The following is a 21,890-nucleotide window of genomic DNA, read 5'->3' on the forward strand; positions in this document are numbered from 1 at the left end:
AACTACAATCTTAAGTCCTACCACACATTGGAGCCCCAGCCAAACTCAAGTATTTCTAAGTCAGGGGAGTGGCAAACAAGCTCACAAGCTAGCTGACAAGCAAATAAAATCACTGGTTCCTTATGCTACTCACTTCCACATCACAAGTCAACATAAAAGAGTATTAAGCAATGGTACAAATGTAGCCAGGAAATCGGATCTGTTTCCATTAACTGATCCTTCTCTTAAAAAAAAAACTTCTACTGCAGTACAGTAGTTAAAACTGCAAGATTGCAGTGAAGGCTCTGTTCATAACTAGAGGTGGGCATGAATTACCAGTTTGTACCAGTCTGGTGGTTTGCCAAACAGGTGTTCCACAGTTCTCAGCCCTACCTCCTCCAGCAGGTGCCCACTCAGAGGCAGCTTCTCTGGCTTCTCTACCCCACCTCCTCAGAGCACTGTCTCCGAGTGGGCATCCACCAGAGGAGGCGAAGCTTGGAACCACAGAACACCACGAACTCATGCCCATCTCTACTCATGACCTGAGTTTGATCCCGGCTCAAGGTAACCAGTTCAAGGTTGGCTATCCTTCCATCCTTCTGACGTTGGTAAACTGAGTACCCCGCTCGCAATGCGTAGCCTATGTAATTAAACTGTAAACCACCAAGAGAGAGCTTTGAGCGTTATGGGCAGTATTTATGCAGTGCACTTATTTTTCTTGCTTATAGACAGCTCAATGTAATTTCTGTCTAAACAGGACTAGGAAGTTCTGTTCCACTCTTTTGAATAGTTCAGTATAGTATGCTCAGTATATCCCTCACAACCCCTCAGACTGCCAGCATATACGTTTTGCCTCCCTGTCTTTTTAGCAGATCACTACCGAAAACAAGCATGCTAGCTTTCATGCTTTTATACAATGTACACACAGACAATGAAAGTACTGTACCAGGATAAACTCTTACATCTAGATCCACAGTCTGCCTTGCATTCCTGAACACAATGCTCTGTAGCCTTACGTTAGTCTTGCAACCACAATGGGAACTATCATAAACACACACCTATTTTCTTGTCTCTATAGTATCAATTCCACACATTCACTTTCACCAATCAACAAAGGATAATTGTTATTATACGCACTGCATGAACAGTATCTGGCACAAAGTCCACCCTAAACACAACCACTATATTCACTCTACAGACAGGAGGATCTCAGCCTCTGCTCTAACAGGCACAGTGCAGAAGGTTCATGCTAAGCCCACATCTTGGCTCACAAACTGTTCCCAACTGACCAGCCCAGACAACGACCTCGTCTGGTTCCCACCACCCTTATAAGGCACAGATTCTCTTCAGCCCCCGAATCACCCCTCCTCACAGAAGTCTGACCTGCACCTGCTCTCCCCCACAAACACACACAGCCTGCCCTTTGCACGCCCACAGTTCTCGCCCCTCAAGGACCCTCCAAAAGCCGCTAACGGAAACAGCAGCAGCAACCACGGCGTCGCGGCAAGGGCTTCGAATGGGACCAAGCGGGGAAAGTAGCGTGACAAGGAGCAGAAAGCGGCTAAGGGTTATTTATTCCTGAGGAGAAAAGTTTTCGGGGGAGGGCATCCGCCTTGACGGCAAAGACTCTTGGGGAACCATGAGGGCGACCACGTTTCACTTGCCGCTTTCAGGGGCTGCACTCCACGGCCCGTCTCCCCTCAAAACCAGCGCAACCCTCCTCGCCCGCTCGGGCCAGGCCAACGCCTTTCGCGCTTCAGCCACCCGGGCATTGGCCGCTGCGACGCCTCCCGCGCGGGAACGGGAGGGGGAGGATGTCTCCCTCCAACTGTCGCCCTCGCGCCCCTCTTCCGCCCCCCCCCTTTCTGATCGCATCTCGGCAGCGCGCGCCCCCTGCCCCGCGAAGCCCAGCCAGAAGGGAAGGCGCGTGCGCCGCTCCCGCCCCTCACCCTTTATGACGTTACTGTAGATCGTGGCGCGGAATTCCTCCCGGGCGGCCAGGTCCCAGTCCTGCCCGTGGATGATGCGCATCTGTTTGAGGAAGGTACTCTTGCCGCTCTCGCCCGCGCCCAGCAGCAGGATCTTGACCAGCCGCTTGACATAGGTCTTCTCGCGGTACAGGCACTTATCGATCTCTTTGGACTTGCGCTGCTGCTCGGCCTCGCTGCTGTTGAGCAGACAGCCGGGGAAGCACCCCGATAGCGGAGACCTCGACGGCAGGAAATCCGCCATCTTAGCGAAGACTGCCAACCAGGGAGCGGCCGCCGCGGCCCTGCGCTGCTCTGCGCCTGCGTAACCCGCTCCGACGCCCGAGTAAGCTCCGCCCCTCGTGGCGGCCATATGACACGAGACACCGCTAGAAAGGGAGTCACGTGATCCTTTTCCAATCCAGACATGGACTGCGACCACGTGGTTTGGCGCCGCCTCTTTCTGTAGGGTGCCAGCAAGGAGGGCGTGCTGCTTAAGTTTCGCGCTCGCCTTCGGGGCCTTTTTGTCGTGTAACGTTTTTTCGAGGGCCAGTTCGTGCAAAAGTTACGTGCGCGCTTTATTCTGGGTACGCTCGTCGGTTTCTCCTTTGAGATGGCTTCGCTTTCTCACCTGTTTATGCTCTTTATATTTATTATACATTGATTTGGGATTCCTCAGAGCACATGCAGAATACAGCGCGCTCCTCTCTTCGCGTTACTAAGGGCAGGATTTCCCCGTGCGTGGGTAAAGCTCCAGGGGGCCTGAATATCGCTACCTCCTTTTTTAAAAAATGACCCAGAAGAACAACGCCGCGGATCTCAACATGTCAGGGAGACTAGCTGGACATGAACAATTTGTGATTGGTTGTAATTAGGACAAAGAAAATGAGACCCGCCGGCCTCGCTAACGTAAGCATTAAATAAATCCACGCCTGAGTGTAATTTTATTACGCTTTTCCTAGAAAGTTACAATAATGTTCTGCAGGAATGTCTTGTATCTAGACTAACGCTCTAGTCTAAAACTTCAGTTCATTGGAGGATTCAACTCCGGCAGGTTAAACAGAAATACAGGTTTTGCTGTTTTTTTTACACTACATGTGGCATCAACACATAGGTACATGGATGAAGGTGTGCTCAACAAGTGTTTTGAGAATGGCCTCAGTGGTAGAGGAAATTGTATTTTCTGCATTTCATTGACCTCTCTGTCTACACTTTTAATTTAAGATTGCCATATCATAGGGTGTTCAAGATATAAATTACTCAGAAATGGCTTCTTGTTGTCTTCTGAGCAGTACAGTACTAACACCCGTTATCTTGTGTTATCACTGTTGTCTGCAAAAGACCCTCTGCAAGTATCACCTTTGCTGTGCCTCCTTGACAGGCTGGACTCAGTGATCCATAGGGTCCCTTCAAGCTTTTCAGTTCTAAGATTATTGCTAGTATTATACTGTGGAACTCTCAATTCTCTTCTACTCATTTTCCTTCCTTACCCAGCAGTTTAATACAGAAGTTAAATGGCATAACCAGAAGATAGTACCTTGCAAGTCAGCAGCCCTAGGGCCAAGCAGATCTCACATATTGTACAATTGAAGTAACAGGCAAGCTAACTCTTGTTAGTCAAGAGATCTCCAAGGAAGATAAACTACTGAAAAACAGTGCTGTCACAGATTGTTCCTGCAAGACAGTACAAGCAATATGGGATGCTACCGAAGAGCTCTGTGAAAATGGCCTATTGCCCAACATTTCCGGCATGTATGAGGATTTCCCTAGCAAGATAAGAAGGTGTCCCTGGGATAGAACTGGGGGACAGTAACAGCAGCACAATTCTCTCCATGCCTTTTTCTTGCTCCTGTAATCACTATTTTGCTGCCTGGTCACTGCTTTCAGATTTTATTTTTGGTAATACTGTACCATATACGCATGTGTTGCATAGAAGAATCTTGCAGTCTTCGTCATGCCTCGCATAAAAAACTGTTTCTAGGCATTGTTGGGAGGAGTTGATCATCACTTGAGCAAAAAATAGTCCGAGAAAGTTCATAACTAAATACGGCCCTTCAGATGATAAACTGCCATTTCTGTGACCCCCTTGCCATTGACTCTGCTAATGCAAGTTGCAGTCCAACATTTGCATCAGGACAACCAAGGCAATGCTGATTTTTTTCCCAGAAATCCCCCCTTTAAAAATTAGTCATATTAAGCACAATTGATTGCTGGGATCTTTTTAGAAAATGTGATTGAGATTAGAATATGCCTCTCCACCCTACTTTCATTTATCAGACTGAAGGCAGCTTTCTCTTGCAAATTTTGTGCTCAGGTACAATGAACCCTTTTCAGAACTTTTGTAAGCAGCAACCATGAGACCATTTTGAAAAGGGAAAAAAGAAAATAGGAAATGTGCAGTTCACCATTGATGCAGCACTTGAGAGTATCTGTAACCAAGTGGGGAACAGCTCTTCACCATGGATCACCTATTTTTACCTAACAGAGTGCAGGAATACAAATAAAAGGGACAGTTTTGAGCATATAAATCCCAAGAGATGCCACCTTAACATGTTGAACAGGGAAGTCGGCAAGGGATCTTTGTTGTGTTGTCTTGAAGAACAAGACCTTTTGTCCAAGTAGGAGTCTAGATAAAAGAGCTCCTAGCCATGTGGAGGTATCTTTGTTGTTTAGTTGGTCTATCCCTCTCTTTTTCTTCGTGACCCCATGGACCAGAGCACGCCAGGCCCTCCTGTCTTCCACTGCCTCCTAGAGTTGGGTCAAATTCACGTTGGTTGCTTCGCAGACACTGTCCATCCATCTCATCCTCAGTCGTCCCCTTCTCCTCTTGCCTTCACACTTTCCCAACATCAGGGTCTTTTCCAGGGAGTCTTCTCTTCTCATGAGATGGCCAAAGTACTGGAGCCTCAGCTTCAGGATCTGTCCTTCCAGTGAGCACTCAGGGTTGATTTCTCTCAGGGTGGATTTGTCCACTCGTGTAAAATACAGGTCAGATGAGATCTTACAGATTTTCCAGCTCAACACAAAGTAGTTGGATACAAAGAAGGCATGATGACTATGCCCGCGATGTGCATTTCCTATAGTTTTTTCAGGGCAGAATACCTGAATAGGGATTTGATTTGTGAAACTATATAGATATGTCCCCCACTTTTTCCAAATCACTGTCCAAGTGATGCTGTAGATTCCAACAAAATAAATACGATGGTTAAGGAACTGGAGGCTATGCATAAAAACCAGAACTTGGAAACCATACTTTTTGGACTGCAAGCCCTCCCCCCCCATACGTCCTCCAGCTGTTGTGGTCATACTGGCTGAGGAAATGGTAGTCAAAAAAAGTAGCTCTTCAAAGCTTATATAAATATGGGTTTTAATGGAAATATAGTAAATAATCCAGGTGTTTCTAGGATATTTAATTGCAATTTTAGCCTGACAGATCTTGTTAATGATGGAAGTTTAAAAGGAAAGCAGATTTTTCTGTCTTTGTTAATAGCATACATATGACCAAGTTGTTTCTGTGCTTCATTTCTTCTTCTGCCAGACCCAGGGAAGACCCAATGCAAGAGATGTGCCTTGTCTTCAGGGAAATATTTAAATACTGTACAAACTGAATTGGTTATGTGTGCATTTCCAAGGTGACCGTGAGGTATAACAAAGAACTCCAGAGGCATTCTGGGTGGAACAGCAACCTCCCCAGATTCCTTACATTAAATCCTGCATTCATGTTGTGACCGATCACTGGATTCAAGGAGAGAGGTGCAATAGGAGGAAGAGGGCTGGCTAATATTGGCAACAACCTGCCTGCGAGGTTGTTGCTCCAGGACCATTTGAACCTGCTGCTTCCTCTGCTGGCATCATGCCCTTCACTGGTTCTCCAGCTGCTTAGCCTCACATTATCTTGCCTTGTTCTGAACGGACTAGGACAACCTCCTTAGACAATACTAGAAACTCCTCCCAGCACCCTGTGTAGTCCTGACAACAGATAATCTCCCAGCTGTTTGTTGAGTGTTCTGGCAATGCCAATACTATATATCCTGGGCCTCCAACACCTCCCAGTCAAGGGTGTCAGCTCAGCAGTTCTCTTCTTCTCCCTCATTCTCCTCCTTAAATCCCCAGCACTCCATGTTTACACCTGCAGCCTCCAAGGCATCATCTGCATTCATGCTACCCATGCCCTAGTCGACAAGTGAACTGTGGGTCAGGAATCTCATCCTTACTCTCAACTGGTGGAGAGCCCACTCTCACCAGCAAGGGGATCAGGGATGGTTCCACGATTTTCCAGAAAGGTCCTCAAACCACACCTCTCCAATTTCTCAGTTTCTTCACATCTGTCACAATTAGAAGAGGGGGAAAAAAACTAAGGAGGATACTGCATTGCAAAGTCATTTATTAAATCACCCAGTTCTGTGGTCATAGCACCACTAATTTCAGATCCAGGCACAGATAGAAAGTTTAGGACTCTTTGCTTTGCCATTTCAAAAAGGAATCAAAGAGGACTAAACCCACTGGTCTTTACAGTCCCTTCTCATGAAGTTGATGGGGGCTTTTTCCTGGCAGCTGCAAAAAAGAAGAGGAAATAAAAAATTCAGCAGAGTGCCCACTTCTGCAAACACTTGCTGTTGCCCTTTCAGTATACCTGCAACATTCAGTCTATAACTTGGCCTTGATGTCTGTGTTGCTCCATTCACAGAAATGGAGATTTTTCACAGGGAACTGGAAAAACATAAATGCCACTTGGGGCCTGGTCAAGGATCACCTTGGAGTGCCAGCAAAAGCTGGGTAAATTGGTCATGATTTCTGTGTCCTTTATTTGAGCATGGACTGGGTCAGTGCCTATCTGTACTCACTACAATACAGGAATAATAATAAAGAGAATGACTAAAAAGACCAGGGAGGGGAAGAAAGCAAGAGATGCTAATAGACAGGACCAGTGAACAGATATTTTTGGAACCTTATGTGCTATGTTCAGTATAAGCCATGATGGTTATTTAGACCCCAGGGGCTATGGGCAAGAAAGGCTGAAGATTACTCTGAACTGTATGCAGCTGCTAGTCTCGGCTATAGTCAACCCATTATATTCATATTCAATACGATTTACAGCATAGGGTACTTACCATTCAGCAGTTGATTCAAGAGTGTTATGCTCCACTGGAGCCGTCCTCATCTGATGGACCCTGACCTTATGGCATCAGATGGCTCGGAGAAAAAGGGAGTCACTGAGGATATGGGGCCCTAAGAGAGAGTTGCAGAATCCTCTCTTGCAGAGGCTGCAAGCCCTGGTAGTCTAAAAAAGAGGCAGGGCCTCCACCCAGTCCGAGAGACTGGTACTGTGCAAAGGCTGGCATGGCGCCTGGTTACAAGAGAGGTCTCTTTAGGACTAGAGGCCTCTTCTTGGGTAACAGGGTCTTCTTGAGAAAAGGGTCCATCTTTGAAGAGACCTGATGCTGGAAACATTGCCACTGAGTCCTGGATGGGGCCCAGGTTAGCTGGGCCACTTGCATCTCAGCTGTGGAAATTAGTGGAACATCTGCCAGTACTTGTAACTCATGACATTCCTGTCCAGCATGCTGAACCATCTGCCAGCATTGCCTTCTTGAAAAGTATTTGGTCTATCCCTCTCTTTCTTACGCTCCTGCCTTCTTGATTTCTCACTTGCTTGATCTCCCAGCGACCTGACCTTGACACTCCTTCTTCTAGCTTTAAATTGTAAATACTGTACATGTTATGTTGTATCTAAACAGGGATGAAAAAGAATTAAAAGATAGTCCAGCACAAACACTGGATAGTCAGAGCCAGGTTTCGAGGAATATTTAAGAGTGAAAGATGAGAGCCATAAATCAAGTGCATATCAGTCCTACACAACTAAGAGGGATCAAGCAGGAACAGGTCTACAAAAGTCTAAATCAACAGGCATGATTTCAAGGAGGATTAGAGCACAATGTGATATCAGATGTTGCTAGCAGCTTTGATTGAGCTGAAGGTATTTATTCACCTTGGGCTGAGACACCCCCCCCCACCAGCCAAATCTTCAGCTGGCTCTAATAATATGCTGCAGATGCCTGACCTTGAGGGTACCCAGATGGCCTGTTCTTACATCTGGAATTACCAGCATTATCTAGGGCACTGGTTCTTAACCTTGGGTTACTCAGGAGTTTTGGACTGCAACTCCCAGAAGCCTTCACCACCAACTGTGCTGGCTGGGGTTTCTGGGAGTTGCAGTTCAAAAGCATCCGAGTAACAAAGGTTAAGAACCACTGATCTAGGGTCACGAGGTTCTTCATTCATCAAGCTGATAGCATCTCCTGGATGCTCCTTGGCTGAAGCAGGAAACTCCTCAATGTTGAGTGCTTCTGGGAGTGGGAGGCCTGCTAGGTCCTCAAGGTGTTACCCAGCTCTGGTGACTCAACCCACCCCTCACTGAAGCAAGTCCTCCTCTGCTTAATCCTCTAAAGAAGTTATTGACAGAAGATACAAGTGTCATTAGGATTATCTCTGGAAAATAATAACTTCCCTTGCATGTCTAATTTTGAAGCAACACAAAATAAATCACATGACTTAGAAGAAAACAATATAAAAGCAGAGAAAACACAAGTCTCCAAACTTGTGGTTTGGTCCTGAGTTACTGTTGCATGAGAAGTTGAGTCATTGCAACTGGACTTCTTTCTTGTTAGGTTGAAACATTTCGCTGTTCATCCAAGCTGTTTCTTCAGTCTGAGGAGAACTGGTAGGAGATCCAAGAAGCTGCTTGGATGAGCAGCTAAACTTTTCAACCTAGCAAGAAAGAAGTCCAGTGGCCATGACTGAACTTCCAGATAACCACATCTGGATGACTGAGAATCTTCACAGATACACTCTTACATATGTTTGCATATAACGTATAGTTCTGATCATGAGGATCAATCAGTTGATCACACAGCAATATGGCCAGGCAGACGATAACATGTACAGTACTGATAACATCTATGCAGCTAGGGCCAATTTTCACTGTGTGAATTGATCATTTGGAGTTTGCAAACATTGGACTAAAACTCACAGAATCTGACAGCCATGTTATTACTGTTAGTAAAGCAGAATGGGGTTTTTCTCGGGTGATAAACTCTTAGGTCCATAATTATAGCAGATATCTATTATCTAAACAGCATGGACTAATCTTCATGGGAGTAATGGATGTGTGGAACACTTTACTTGTTTATGAATGGAAGTATTTAAAAACTAATTTATCTTGAATACTTATCACTTGCACCCAGCACAGCGTTTTCCACACTTCAGTAAAATTTCTCATTTTGTCCTGTGGTGCTTTCCTGGGGAGTAGAGTTAAGTGTTTAATGTGGAAGTTGTTTTTCTACCCCCACATTTTGCTTCAGAAGAGGTAGCTATGTAAATCTGTGCTAGCATATCTGACAAGAACAAAAGACAAATAAAAAAAGACAAAAAAGTTGTGGCACCTTGAGGACTGCTATATTTTTCTGTGAACTTTAACGGACAAGACCACTTCCTCAGACACAGTGTGGTCCACTGTTATGTCTGAGGAAATGAATTTGTCCATGTTTTGCTCTGTCAGTAGTGATTATTTCAATAAGTAGCTATGGCCCCAAAAGTCAGCATTGAGATGTGAGCCAAGGATTTGTTGTGCCTATAGAAAGTGGTGGTTTTTTTGTTTTGTTTTGGTACTTTTTTCCTTTGAAAAGACCTCTAAACCATATCATATTCAGCCTCTGAAAGGTTCTCAAAGCTTGCATGGAAGTGGGGGCGCTCACCACCTTAGTACATGCGCTCGTAATCTCAAGATTAGACCACTGTAATGCGCTCTACGTGGGGCTTCCTTTGAGGCTGCTGCGGAAATTACAGGTGGTGCAGAATGCGGCGGCCAGATTACTTAGTGGAGTGAAAAAATTCCAACATATTTCGCCCACTCTGGCCGCATTGCATTGGCTGCCCATCAGGTTCCGCATCGACTTCAAAGTGCTAATGCTTACGTATAAAGCCCTAAACGGTTTAGGGCCTCGATACTTGGCGGAACGCCTACTCCCACCAAGTTCTACCCGGGTCACACGGGCGAGCCAGGAGGTGAGGCTGAGGAGCCTAACCCCGAGGGAGGCCCGGAAAGAGAAAACAAGAAATAGGGCCTTCTCGGCGGTGGCTCCTCGCCTGTGGAATAACTTACCTCCTGACATTCGCGGAGCTCCCTCGCTGGGCACTTTCAAGAATCTATTAAAGACCTGGATGTTTCGGCAGGCCTTCTCATAAAACTATTTTTTGATTTTCTTATCTCTTTATTGTCTTTTTTCTCTTTTACTTGTTTTTGTATTGGTTGTTTATTTTTATTGTATTTTAACGTTGTTGTAAGCCGCCTAGAGTAGTCCTCGCGACTAGATAGGCGGGATATAAAAAGAAAAAAAAAATGTAGACCTGTTGGTTCTTTATACCAGTGTAAGTGCAGTGGTGGCAATCACAGTGACAAATTGCTGCTAGATAACACGTCTATTTTTGCCTATGAGTTTGTTTGTTTGTTTATTAGTTTATTTATATGCCACATTTGAAGTTACCAACATGAATTTAACCAAACTCCAGGAGGCAGTGGAAGACAGGAGGACCTGGCATGCTGTGGTCCATGGGGTCACAAAGAGTCGGACATGACTGAACGACTAAACAACAACAACATATGCCACATTTCTCCCAACAAGGAACCCAAAGTGGCTCACATTAAAATTCACATAATTTAAAAACACAATAAGTTAAATATTAAAAGATAAATTAAACAATATTTGATTTAAAATACAATTAAAAGATTAAAACATGAAAACATGAGAGATTAAAATTTCTGCTGAAATGGGTTCAGGGATTCAGTTATAATTGTTAAAAGCCTGCCTGAAGAGACCGGTCTTTAGCTTTCTTCGAAATGATAAAAACAAAAGGGCCATCCTAATCTCCCGAGGGAGAGCGTTCAATAGCCTGGGAGCTGCCACCGAGAAGGCCTTCTTCCTGTGTCCCCATCAGCTGTGCTTGTGCTGGCAATGGGACCGAGAGGAGGGCCTCTTCTTCTGATCTTAATTGCCGAGAAGGCGCATATAGGAAGATACAGTCCTTCAGGTAGCCTGGACCCAAGCTGTACAGGGCTTTATAGGTAATGACCAGCACTCTGAATTAGGCCTGGAAATGGACTGGTAGCCAGTGCAGTTCTTGTAACAGGTGTGTTATATTCTCCCTGTAGCTGGCCCCAGTCAGTAGCCTGGCTGCAGAGTTTTGCACCAGCAAAAGTTTCCAGACCATCTTCAAAGGCAGCTCCACATAATGTACATCACAGTAATCCAAATGGGATGTAACTAAGACATGTGTCACTGTATCCAGATGCAACATCTCAAGGAATGAGCACAGCTGGTGCACCAGCTTTAGCTGTGCAAATGCACTCCTGACCACAGCTGAGACCTAGGCATCCAAGCTTAGGGATGAATCCAGGAGTACATCCAAGCTGCAGACCTGAGTTTTCAGGGAAATGTATAACCCCATCCATCACAGGTAGTATCCCTATTCCCTCATCTGCCATCCAACTAACCAGGAGGACCTCTGGTCTAGATTAAATTTCAGTTTGTTTGCTCTCATCCAGCCCATTACTGATTGCCAAGCACTGGTTTAGAGTCAAGACAGTTTCCCTGGAATTAGGTGGAAAGGAGGGGCAGAGTTGGGTGTCATCCGCATACTGGTGACACCGAACCTCAAAACTCCGGACAGCCTCTCCCAGCAGTTTGATGTAGATGTTAAAAAGCATGGGTGACAAAGCAGAACCCTGAGGAACGCCACAGGCCAGTGGCCAGGGTGTTGAGCAGGAGTCACCCAGCACCACCTTCTTTCTCCCCCCCAGGAAAGACTGGAACCACCATAAAACAATGCCTCTGAGTCCCATCCCAGAGAGACAGCCCAGAAGGATACCATGGTTGATGGTACTGAAAGTTGCTGAGAGATCCAGCAGAACCAACAGGGATACACTCCCCCCCATCCAGTTCCCAGCGTAGGTCATCCACCAAGGTGACCAAAGCTGTCTCTGTCCCATAGGTAAAGGTTCCCTTTGACATTTAGTCCAGTCGTGTCCGACTCTAAAGGGCAGTGCTCATCCGTGTTTCCAAGCCATAGAGCCAGCGTTTTGTCCGTAGACAGTTTCCGTGGTCACATGGCCAGCGCGACTAGACTTGGAGCACGGATGGCAGAAAACTCAGAGTGAATCCAACCGAACATGGGCTAGAGCCCATTTGAAGGCCTATTCCGTGGCAGTGGCTGCAGCAAAGAAAAGGTTCTTTGCTGCTGCCATTGCATCTGCATAAAGTCATCCAGCGGAGTTGTTTCAAGTGGTCAGGGGCTCAGTACTTGCCCTACCAAAATAATAAAATATTGACCACTCCACAACCTGCTGTGAGGAATTTGCACAACACTTTGCTGTTGCTTGGATTCGCTCTGACTTGGATGCTGTAATTGATACAGACCCAGTGGATGTAACTTTGGCCCTGGCTTGTCCTGTTTTAATGGATACTTTTCAGTTGGTGCAGCCTGATGATGTGGGCAGGATTCTTGGAGAGGTGAGCGCCACCACATGTGTGCTGGACCCTTGCCTTTCCTGGCTCATAAAAGCAGCTGGAGGAGGAATGGCCAATTGGGTATGGGGAGTGGTAAATGCCTCCTTGCAGCAGGATAGGATCCCTGTTTGTCTAAAGGAGGCAGTAATACAGTATGAGCGCTACTGAAGAAGCCCTCCCTGGATCCCAGTGTATTGGACAACTATGGCCCAGTCTCAAACATCCCATTCCTGGATCATTCCTGAGCAAAGTACTGGAGCATGTGGTGGTTTCTCAGCTCCAGGGATTCCTGGAGGAAGTGGCGTGTGCCCTGCTATATGTGTGGGGCCAGAAACCACTTGGGACAGACCCATGGTTGTCATGGAGGACATGAAGTCCTGAGCCGCTCCTCATAAGTTGGTCTCAGCGTGGACATGGAAGTCCCCCAGTCCTATCAGCCTAGAGGACTCCAACGTCACCTCCAAGACCAGCTCAGGAAGGGAGGCTGTGGAGCAGCAGGGTGGACGGTACACCAACGGAAGCCTTTCTTCTGTCCCGGGCGCCCACCTTTAAGTCGACACACTCGAGCCCAGAAAACTGTGGGACAAGTCAGTGGCATGACTTGGTGGGTAATGAGGCATACAAGCAGAGACTCAGGAACTAATGACAACTTATGTCGTTGCCCTCACACCTGGGTAAATAATCCCTAGAAATTGGGCCAGTAGCTCATTGAATCTATCTGTGGTACTTCAAATCCTCTAGCCAGCAGGGAACATGTAAAAAGGAGAGCCAGCCAGGGACGCGTGGGGAGCCTGCAGTGACTGCCCACCTGAAATGGAAGGGATGTGTACCTTCTGGTGCTTTTTCAGCACACCAGTTAAACACTGAGATAAAGTCAGCCCACAGGACTATTGTGCATCCTGGGGCCTAACGCTGGCCTCCAACACTCTCTGTATTGAGCATGGGAAGGGTCAGGGCCACTGCCCTCAAACATCCTCCTGTCAGTGGCAAAATATATGGAAGAGGACGGGGCTGACTGTGCATCAGACTTTAGCACATTGTTAGCAGCATCTTCCTTTACAGGTGCAGGGTAGCTGCCCTTTACACCCCACGGTCATGCAAGAAACCGGAATCGCTGGGATGGCTGCTCCCTCTGCCCCAAGCACCTGCCCCTTGAGGGAGCACCCTACCTAGTTCTGAGGGTCAGGGAGTACTGGGTTCAATAGGTGTTCCATAAACTGGAATCCTCTTCCCACCCGGGAGAAGACAATGCAGTCTATGGGGACTGCAAACATATTGGACGTTCTGTGTTTTGCTCTTTGCATCTATCTGCCTTTAAACACGAAAAAGCAAAAACTATCATGTTACCTGATGCTGTTGGGGGTGTAAAGAAATGAAGCCTCTTTAGGTGGACAATACTGTATTTGAAGTGGAAAAGAGCCCCGCTGTTTTTGGGGGCCCTGTGTTTTCGATGCATCTGCCCTTACCAAGGAAAGGAGGGGGATCTGTTTCCACGACATTGGTTTGCCGGCGTCGTCCCACCTCCCGGGGGTTTCTCAGCCTTTCAGCGCGAATCTTGCTCGAGAGACGCGCGCGCTCCCCCGCGCCTCCTTCCGCCCCGCCCGCCAGCCCGCCCGCCTGCCCGCCGCTTCTTGTGACGAAGTGAGTGGGCTCCCCCTGTTGCTGGCAGGCTGGAAAGGCCCCCAAACTCATGCAAATACGACGTCGGTGCTTCTTGCTGATTGGCTGTGGCGGGACAGCGCTCGATTCCACCGCTCGCCTTCCTTCTCTAGGCTGAGGAGTTTTGAGTAATGCAGTTACCTTGAAATCAGATTCAGGAACAACAGCAGCAGCAGCTTGTCGTTTGCTATTGGTTAAGCTTTTGTGGGGTGTTTTTTTCCCCCTTTCTTTTTTTAATTCTTCTTTTGTGGCTTTTGGCTTGACCGAGTAGACCACGATGACCATCAGACGTGGAGATCAAGGGCAGCGTTATAGGCCAAGAATGGCTTTTCTGAAAAAGGTAATCCACTCTGATTTGCAGACTCTATTTTATAAATGAATGAACAGGAGCGTCTAAAAGCAGGAACCCTGCATTACAGCTATAAAACATATGTCTTTTCATCAGAATGGTGTAGAGTAAAGATTCTGCATGCAAGCGATATGCTAGTTATAAGGATAGTAATCTTTACTGCTATTTTTAAAAAATGTACTGTACAAATAATCTTATAATTAGGCAATTTAGTCTTTAGGAAGCGTTTCTATTTCTTTTCTCCTCTCCGTTCAAAGTGATCAGACACAAATACCTTGGCTTTCCTGGGAATCTCCAAAGGAAAGCAACCTGTTACGTCGTCGGAGCTGTTTGAAATAAAACTACGGTGGAATTGAGCCTGTCGGAAATGCTATTCCCATTTGGCTCCCAAAAGCTTTCTTATTTCGCCTCATTCATGGGTGTTTTTATTTCAATTCAGATGTTTTGCATTTGCGTGCAGTGTGTTCTATTTTATTTTATTGATTTGAGGGCCATTAATGTCACAATTCAAAGAAGTAAAAGGCATCACATTCAGAGTTTGCAATTCTAATCCTGCTTCAAATTGTAATCTAATTAATTTCGCTCCCCTCCCTCCCTCCCTCCCGCCAAGCAATCTTTGATCACTTCAGCATGCACCACATAGCAAGATTAGACACTTGCGTGCTTGATAAATTAATTCAGGACACCCACTTCCCTCAGGTTAGAGCCCCAGCCTCACTCAAAAGAGAACAGAAAAAAGGTTAAAAAAACCCCTACCCATCAGTCCCCTTCTTCCAGAGGCAACTAATTCATATTGAATTATCTTGAGTTTTTATATTGTTTTGAACATGCATCCTAAGTGACCAATTGATGGTGCCTTTTTTTCCCCAACCATTGGTATCAGATCTGTTATCTCTGCCTGTTTATAATCTAATCTGAAGAGACTGTATCTGCTTTTTATAATTGATTAAAGCTTATAGACTTCATGTTGAAAGAGAACGATTGGGTTTAACTACCTCACTCCCTTTTGTAAGACATGCATGTCAAAGTATTTTAACACAGCCAGTATCTGAAAAAATGTCAAGCAGGGAAGGTGTTCCACCTTTTCTTGGCTATGCCATATCTTGGAGAATGGAATTAGCCGAAATCCCGGTGACATGTACCAGCTGCCTATTTCAGGATTGTGTGTGGTACAGTATATAGCCACACACTCGTATCTCATATACAGTATTTGATTCAGCATCAACATAAAAGATGACAGGAATGTGAGTAAAAAAATAATGGTGAATGTAAGTGTAATCTTGGTCACACATCCCCAATATCTGTTTTTTTCATGCTCAAACAGGGATACCATGATAGTTTCATTTAGAACTGCCAGAATGTTTTTAAAAGAGCAATTGGACAGTGCTCTGTTTTGATTTATACCCTTATGAACGCAGAAGGCAAGGAAATTAAGTTTGTAAGGGAACAAAAGAACAACTTCTGAACTGTGTTCCACTTGTTACAGGAAAATGCATTTACTGAGTTGTTAATAACAACAAGGGCACAGATTATATTCTGTGATCATTCCATTATGTATGTGCAATAAAGCACAACACAATATGATACACATTCATTAAAATTAATTAATTAGAAATGTTCAAAAGTAGTGGTGATGGAGCGGTTGGGGTTGTCATGATGGGGAGCATATACGCTTACTTTCGAGTCTTTATTCTTCATCCCTTAAAATGAAGTCACTTAGCTCTTATCTCTGCTGAACTTTAATGCTATTACTGCTATCCTGTCTCTAATTTTTAAGTAGCTATTCCCATTGGTCTTTGCAGAACCTTATGAAAAAAAATGGAAGCCATTGTGAAGTAATATTCTCACAGTAATAAAATTAAGGCTGCAGCCATACCCCCATCTATTTGGGACTACATCCCATTGAATAGGACTTATTTCTCTGTAGATGTGTGTGGAACTGTACCGCAAATGATGACTTAAATTCCATTGCCAATACCAACTAGAGTCGCCCTGTTGACTCTGATATTGAATGTTGTTGAATATTTGTGTAAAAGATTTAGCAAGCCTGTTCTGACAGAAATTAGAACTTGAGTTTAGAGCGATAGTTCCAATAAATCATATGGTAAACCTTGCAAAAGGGTCAATGAGCAAGGACTTTTCAGGAATTCCAGCTCAATATTTAAAAAAAAAATAAGGGAAGAATACTTTAAAGTTTTGCTTCTGTTTGGTGCAGCTGTAATATCTGCTGAGGATGTGAAGGGGTATTACAGTAGTTGTGTTCTTTGGTAGATATTTCATGATGTGATCTAATATATGACACCCAGCAGTCCTAGGGCATTGCCAGTGAAAGGGTGCAGTGTAAAGATCCTGGGAGGACAGGTAATGCCTGAAACACTGAGTCAACTGCAAGCCACATGTTTTGAAAGGGAGGTGTGAAAAGTACAGCCCTTTTGCTTTTCTGTCCTGGCCAGTCCAAATCAGAGGTATCTGACCGGGCCCAATACATACTTTAACTGCTGGTTGGTTTTCATCAACTCACAGCACATCTTTTGTTGCAGACCCTGCTGGTCACAGGATGAAACTGTGTCATTTCACTTGACTGAACTGTCAAATGGTCACAGCTGCCAACTGAGCAATCCAGATCAGACGTGTCTGTTAACCGTGGAAGCTTGCATCCTGTCAGCATCTGTCCATTGGGCATAAAACATGTCCAGACAGGTGCTTCCCCTGCTGCTGGTTCTGTGCAAAACATGCAGAAAGCAAGTTGGGAAAAGAAAACACCAAGAAAAGTACATGAGGTTCTTACAATACTGATCTCCACCTGGAACATGCCAGTTTTGACATATGTTGACTGATGGACACAGTAGCCAGGTGCCTTGCTAAATGAGTTCAGAAGTACTGAACTCATCATATGTCAGAATAAGCATTTCCTTTTTAGGTCCTTGAAATAATTATTCGTTTAAATTTCCCACAATGACATACAGTACAGTCTTACTGTAATGTCACACTGTGACTCCCTAATTAAATGGAGTATGTGTATGGCAAATTCAGGAAAGAGAAGCAAACATTGACAAGATGGGAAACGATAAGATGCCATGAAAGTAACTGGGGAAGGGGGAGGAGTGGTACTGGACATAATAATAAAACACTGAATATTTCTGTAAAGTGGTTTTAGAGAGAAATTGCCAGTTGGATGGAACAGAGACTAGTGAACATTCAGTGAATTCCTAACCACAACCTTAATTATTCCAAACAAGGGTCTTTTATTCTTTCTAATTTTTTCCACCCAGATTCTGGGAAAGTGTTTTTGGAATTCTGGGAGATGTACAAAAAGCCAGAACTCTTCCAAGCTCCTATTAGACTTTGAACTAATTCAAATGTGATCAGTACCAGGAAGCGAGCCCCATGGCGCAGTGCTTAAACTGCAGTCCTACAGTCAAGTCTCCGTTTATGACCTGAGTTCAATCCAAGTGGGCTCCGGAAGCCGGGTCAAGGTTGACTCAGCTTTCCATCTTTCCGAGGCTGGGAAAAATGAAATCCCAGCTCGTTGATGGACAAAGGGGTCCTTGCATAATTATGTTGTAAACAGCCCAGAGAGTGCTCTAGGACTATGCAGTGATATATAAGCTGAAACAATAAAATAAATAAAAAAGCTCAAGGAAATAGCTAGAAGTACAGTATTCCAGAATACATTTGCAGAAAACAAGAAGAGCCACTGCAAAGGTAAATGACAGAACAAGGCTGACCTTTTTTTCTATGCTTTTTCTTCCTGGCACTTAAATAAATAGAAAAGGATGGTGCATTTTGTTGAAAGAAAATTTATATTTGGGCTTGGCATTTATCCAGAACTGTGACACATAGTGGCAGCTGGGGGTACGTTCTGTGTTTTAATTCAACAGGTTACTTATGAAAAGAAAGTGCTAGCCATTTTTCTAGTACATGCCTCAATTAGTCAAAAAGAGATAGCATAATTATAATAAGTGTCAAACATTTGAAATGCCAGGGAGTAAAAAAAAGTCCATTAATGGCCCATATTCTCTAGGTGCTAGAGTGGATATGATCTGGGTGCCATGGAAACATGCTTTCAGCAGAGGTGGGTTTTGTTTTTTTGGTTTTTTTTAAGCGCAGCTCCAGTATTTGAGAGTTAATGAATGACCTAAGCTTTGTGAAAGTCCTGTGTGATCTTGGCTGTCTGTGAACACCAAATAATACTATTTATCATTGGAAGAAGGATGAACCAACGTGGCTGAAATTGTGCTATCGGCCTGAAAACTGATCTGGGATTTTCATCTTTGCAAATACAGATAGCAAAAGGAAGGGGCATAAAGTGAGTTATTGTTTAATAGTGAAAAGACCGATGCTAACATATGCACATGTACAAATTCAGGAAGGATCCAGATAAATAATGTATGATAAATTACAAGGTAATGAGGATCTATTTTGCTAAGTGTCTTGGGCAAAGAAAAATATTTGTATCGATGGATAGTCCGTGGCCTTGTATAATTAATTGCATTTAGCCACTGATCGTTGTACCATTGTGAGCTAATTTCTAGGCTGGAGGCAAGCAACGTATGACCTGCCCAATGTTGCTGGACTACAACTTCCATCATTCTTCACCACCAGCGATATAAAATGGAGCTGATTAGAGTTGTGGTCGAACAACATCTGGAAAAAAACTCATGTTGCCCCCACCCCACCCCAGGTATGAGCGTTAGTTCAAAATTCCATTGTATATTCACTCTGCTTGTAACTGTGTTAGTACTATGTCTGCAGGGAAACTGACAGCAGGTCAGGAAGAGGGGCTGCAGTTTGGACAGTGGTTTCCTGTCTGAGGTGTGGTGTAGGGAGAAAGACACCATGCTCATTTGCCTTTCTGCAGCAGGAAACCCCCCCCCCCAATACCCTTCTTTGAATGCAGAGGGAGTTTGAGTTAACACTTAGATAGTACCCATATAAAATCCCAAGGACCCGGGAATGGTAGCAATGCCTTGACATTAATCTAACATTTAGTAAGGGCATTTTGTAAAGCCGTGATCTCTGATTCACGGAGAGAAGCCCTGAAAGCATCCACAAAGGGCAACTTGTATGCATGTACAAATGAGGAGCCAGTCAGTTGCATTTTATGTTCAGACCAAGAGGGCTCTATGTGTACATGAACACATTATTTTCTTGGCCCCAATTCTATTTCCAAATGTGACAGCACCAGCAAATAGAAGACCAGTGTCCTCATTATCACGTTAAACAGCCCTTCTGACTACATGGGTAGGACTTTTTTTTTTTAAATGGAACTCTTTAGTAAGCAGCCACTTCTCTTCTAAGAAGAGGAAAAAGATCTGCTGAGTTCCCATCAGCAAAGGGCATGGTTTGTGGTGAAGTCAGTGGGCAGCACCCACTGGAAGCTTCCTAGCTAATCGCCCTTGTTCCCTTTGATATATATTATTTCTTCAGTAACCAGTTTTTCCCTCCTCTGTGGGAAAAGGGAAGTGACAAGCCTCTGGAGTTTTCTGCTCATTAGGAAAACAGTATGTTTTCACTAGATGACTGATGTAGGTTTCCTGAACAAGCTGTTTGCTCTTAACTGACCAGTATGACAGAGCAGGGGTAGACCTCCTTCCTCATCCCCCCCCTTTTTTTGTTCACAACTTGCAGGATCAAGAAATGGAGTATGGCCTGATTAAATTGGACAAAGCGGGCAGAGAGGCAAGAGAACGGGGTTTTATTTTGAACAAGCCGAAACTTGCAAAATATGATTCTTATAAAAGGTTCTCCTAAATCTTACTGATTTTGTCCAACATCATATTTGAAGGGAATGATATTTTGAGTGTGGCTCTGATATGTGATGTTCCAAAGCTTGAGAGACAGTGTGTTAATGTCTTAGTGTGCTCAGTTCTTCTTTCAGATCCTGGAAAGGATCTGTACTTCTGTTCTTTAAGACGACAAGAAGCATGTCTTTTGCTGACCCAATTTGCGGCTAATGATAAAACTCAATAGAGGAAAATGGTGCACATTGGAGCGAGGATGCGGCGGTTTTTCTCCTTCAAGCAGGATGTCCTTCGTACAACTGGTCAGGCAGCCATTTTTTTGCAACAACGACTGGTCGTGCAAAGGGAAGCCTTGTAGAGGCAAGGTGGAATGTGTGAGGGTGACCCTTACTGTATTGCGTGAGGGAATGGCACTCTGGCCAAAAACAACAACAACAAAAACAAATACAACCAGGACACAAAATGGATGAATTACAACGTTAGAAATTTAAAAAAAAAAACACCATAAATATTGTGACACTTTTGAAACTAACAAATTTATTTCATGGATTACAATCCACTTCTTTAGGGATAATACATATGTAGGAGAAGGGATACCTTTATTTAGACCACTAAAAATGAACCGTTCAGTGTGAACCTTCATGGTTAAAAAAAAATCACTTCTTCAGGCATGCACCAATATCTTGTGGAGAGTGCGGAAAAATTATAAATGAATGTCCCGAAATTTTCTTGCCAGAAGTCTTCTTAAGGTGAGCTCAGAGCCGGTTTCAACCCGTTTGGGAGTGTGGGTATGTTTCAATGTGGTTGAAATTTTCCACTCACCTTCCAGGATAGAAGGTAGTCCCTGAATGAGTGTTCAACTTTTAATGGTCTAAATAAATATATCATTTCTCCTACGTTTGTATTGAGTAAAGAACCGTCCGGGTCTCTTTGGTGTTGTTTTTCCTCAAGTTCTTCCGTTGTGCCTGAAACAGTGGCTGAAATACTGTTGGTGCAACTTTACACTACACAAGGTGGATGATGTTATCTTCTGCTGATGTACATATTTAATTTAATTAAAAACTTTCCCGCCCGTTTAAGATTTTGAGGCTCTCTAGGTGTCATTGAAGCTGCCAACATGAATCTGACCCAACTCTGGGAGGCAGTGGAAGACAGGAGGGCCTGGCATGCTCTGGGCCATGGGGTCACAAAGAGTCGGACACGACTAAATGACTAAACAACAACAAAGGGATCCCTTTTGCCGTTGGGAAGCCTCAGCACCAGGACAGGGGAAATTTTAATGTTGGAAAATTGCTGTTGCTGATCCTGCCACTGGATTGGGACCTCCAGCAGCAAACCAGTGGCAATTTTCTCATTTTAAAGACTCTCCATGTGCTGAAGCTCCCAAAGGGTTCCCAAGAGCAAAAGGGATCCCTAGAGAATTTCAAAGCAGCACTATTTCTCATTGATTTGATTCTGGCAACTGCTTGGATTGAGCAGCAGCCTCCATCCAACTGCTAGTCCCAACTAGACTAGACCATTTGTTCAATGGGAAAAGAACACACATGCATCCTAGTGATTCAATGAGTGTTCTAGTGGGCAAGAGGTACCCAGTGAGGTGTAATGGATAGAGCAATAGATTAGGACTCTC

At 44.6% G+C, this 21,890-nt stretch overlaps 2 protein-coding genes and 1 long non-coding RNA gene across 3 annotated transcripts in view; 1 reads left to right on the forward strand and 2 right to left on the reverse strand.

Moving 5' to 3' along the window:
- The window catches only part of GNA13 (G protein subunit alpha 13), a 46,527-nt gene extending 44,248 nt beyond the window's left edge, over positions 1 to 2,279 (reverse strand). Inside the window, exon 1 of the mRNA XM_020806440.3 lies at positions 1,929 to 2,279. Coding sequence (XP_020662099.2) covers positions 1,929 to 2,211 — 283 coding nt within the window. The 5' untranslated portion in view covers positions 2,212 to 2,279. The remainder of the gene's footprint in view (positions 1 to 1,928) is intronic.
- A 4,037-nt stretch (positions 2,280 to 6,316) lies between these two features.
- On the reverse strand, positions 6,317 to 7,192 carry LOC144586317 (uncharacterized). Its single transcript, XR_013541087.1, has 2 exons — positions 7,058 to 7,192; positions 6,317 to 6,500 (listed from the first exon to the last, which is right to left on the reverse strand). It is a non-coding gene; the product is annotated as an uncharacterized LOC144586317 (long non-coding RNA).
- A 6,954-nt stretch (positions 7,193 to 14,146) lies between these two features.
- The window catches only part of RGS9 (regulator of G protein signaling 9), an 82,015-nt gene continuing 74,271 nt past the window's right edge, over positions 14,147 to 21,890 (forward strand). Inside the window, exon 1 of the mRNA XM_020806442.3 lies at positions 14,147 to 14,507. Within this exon, the coding sequence (XP_020662101.3) occupies positions 14,445 to 14,507 (63 nt within the window). The 5' untranslated portion in view covers positions 14,147 to 14,444. The remainder of the gene's footprint in view (positions 14,508 to 21,890) is intronic.

This window comes from Pogona vitticeps, chromosome 2 (genome assembly GCF_051106095.1).
Source record: "Pogona vitticeps strain Pit_001003342236 chromosome 2, PviZW2.1, whole genome shotgun sequence".
NCBI classification, from domain to species: domain Eukaryota; kingdom Metazoa; phylum Chordata; class Lepidosauria; order Squamata; family Agamidae; genus Pogona; species Pogona vitticeps.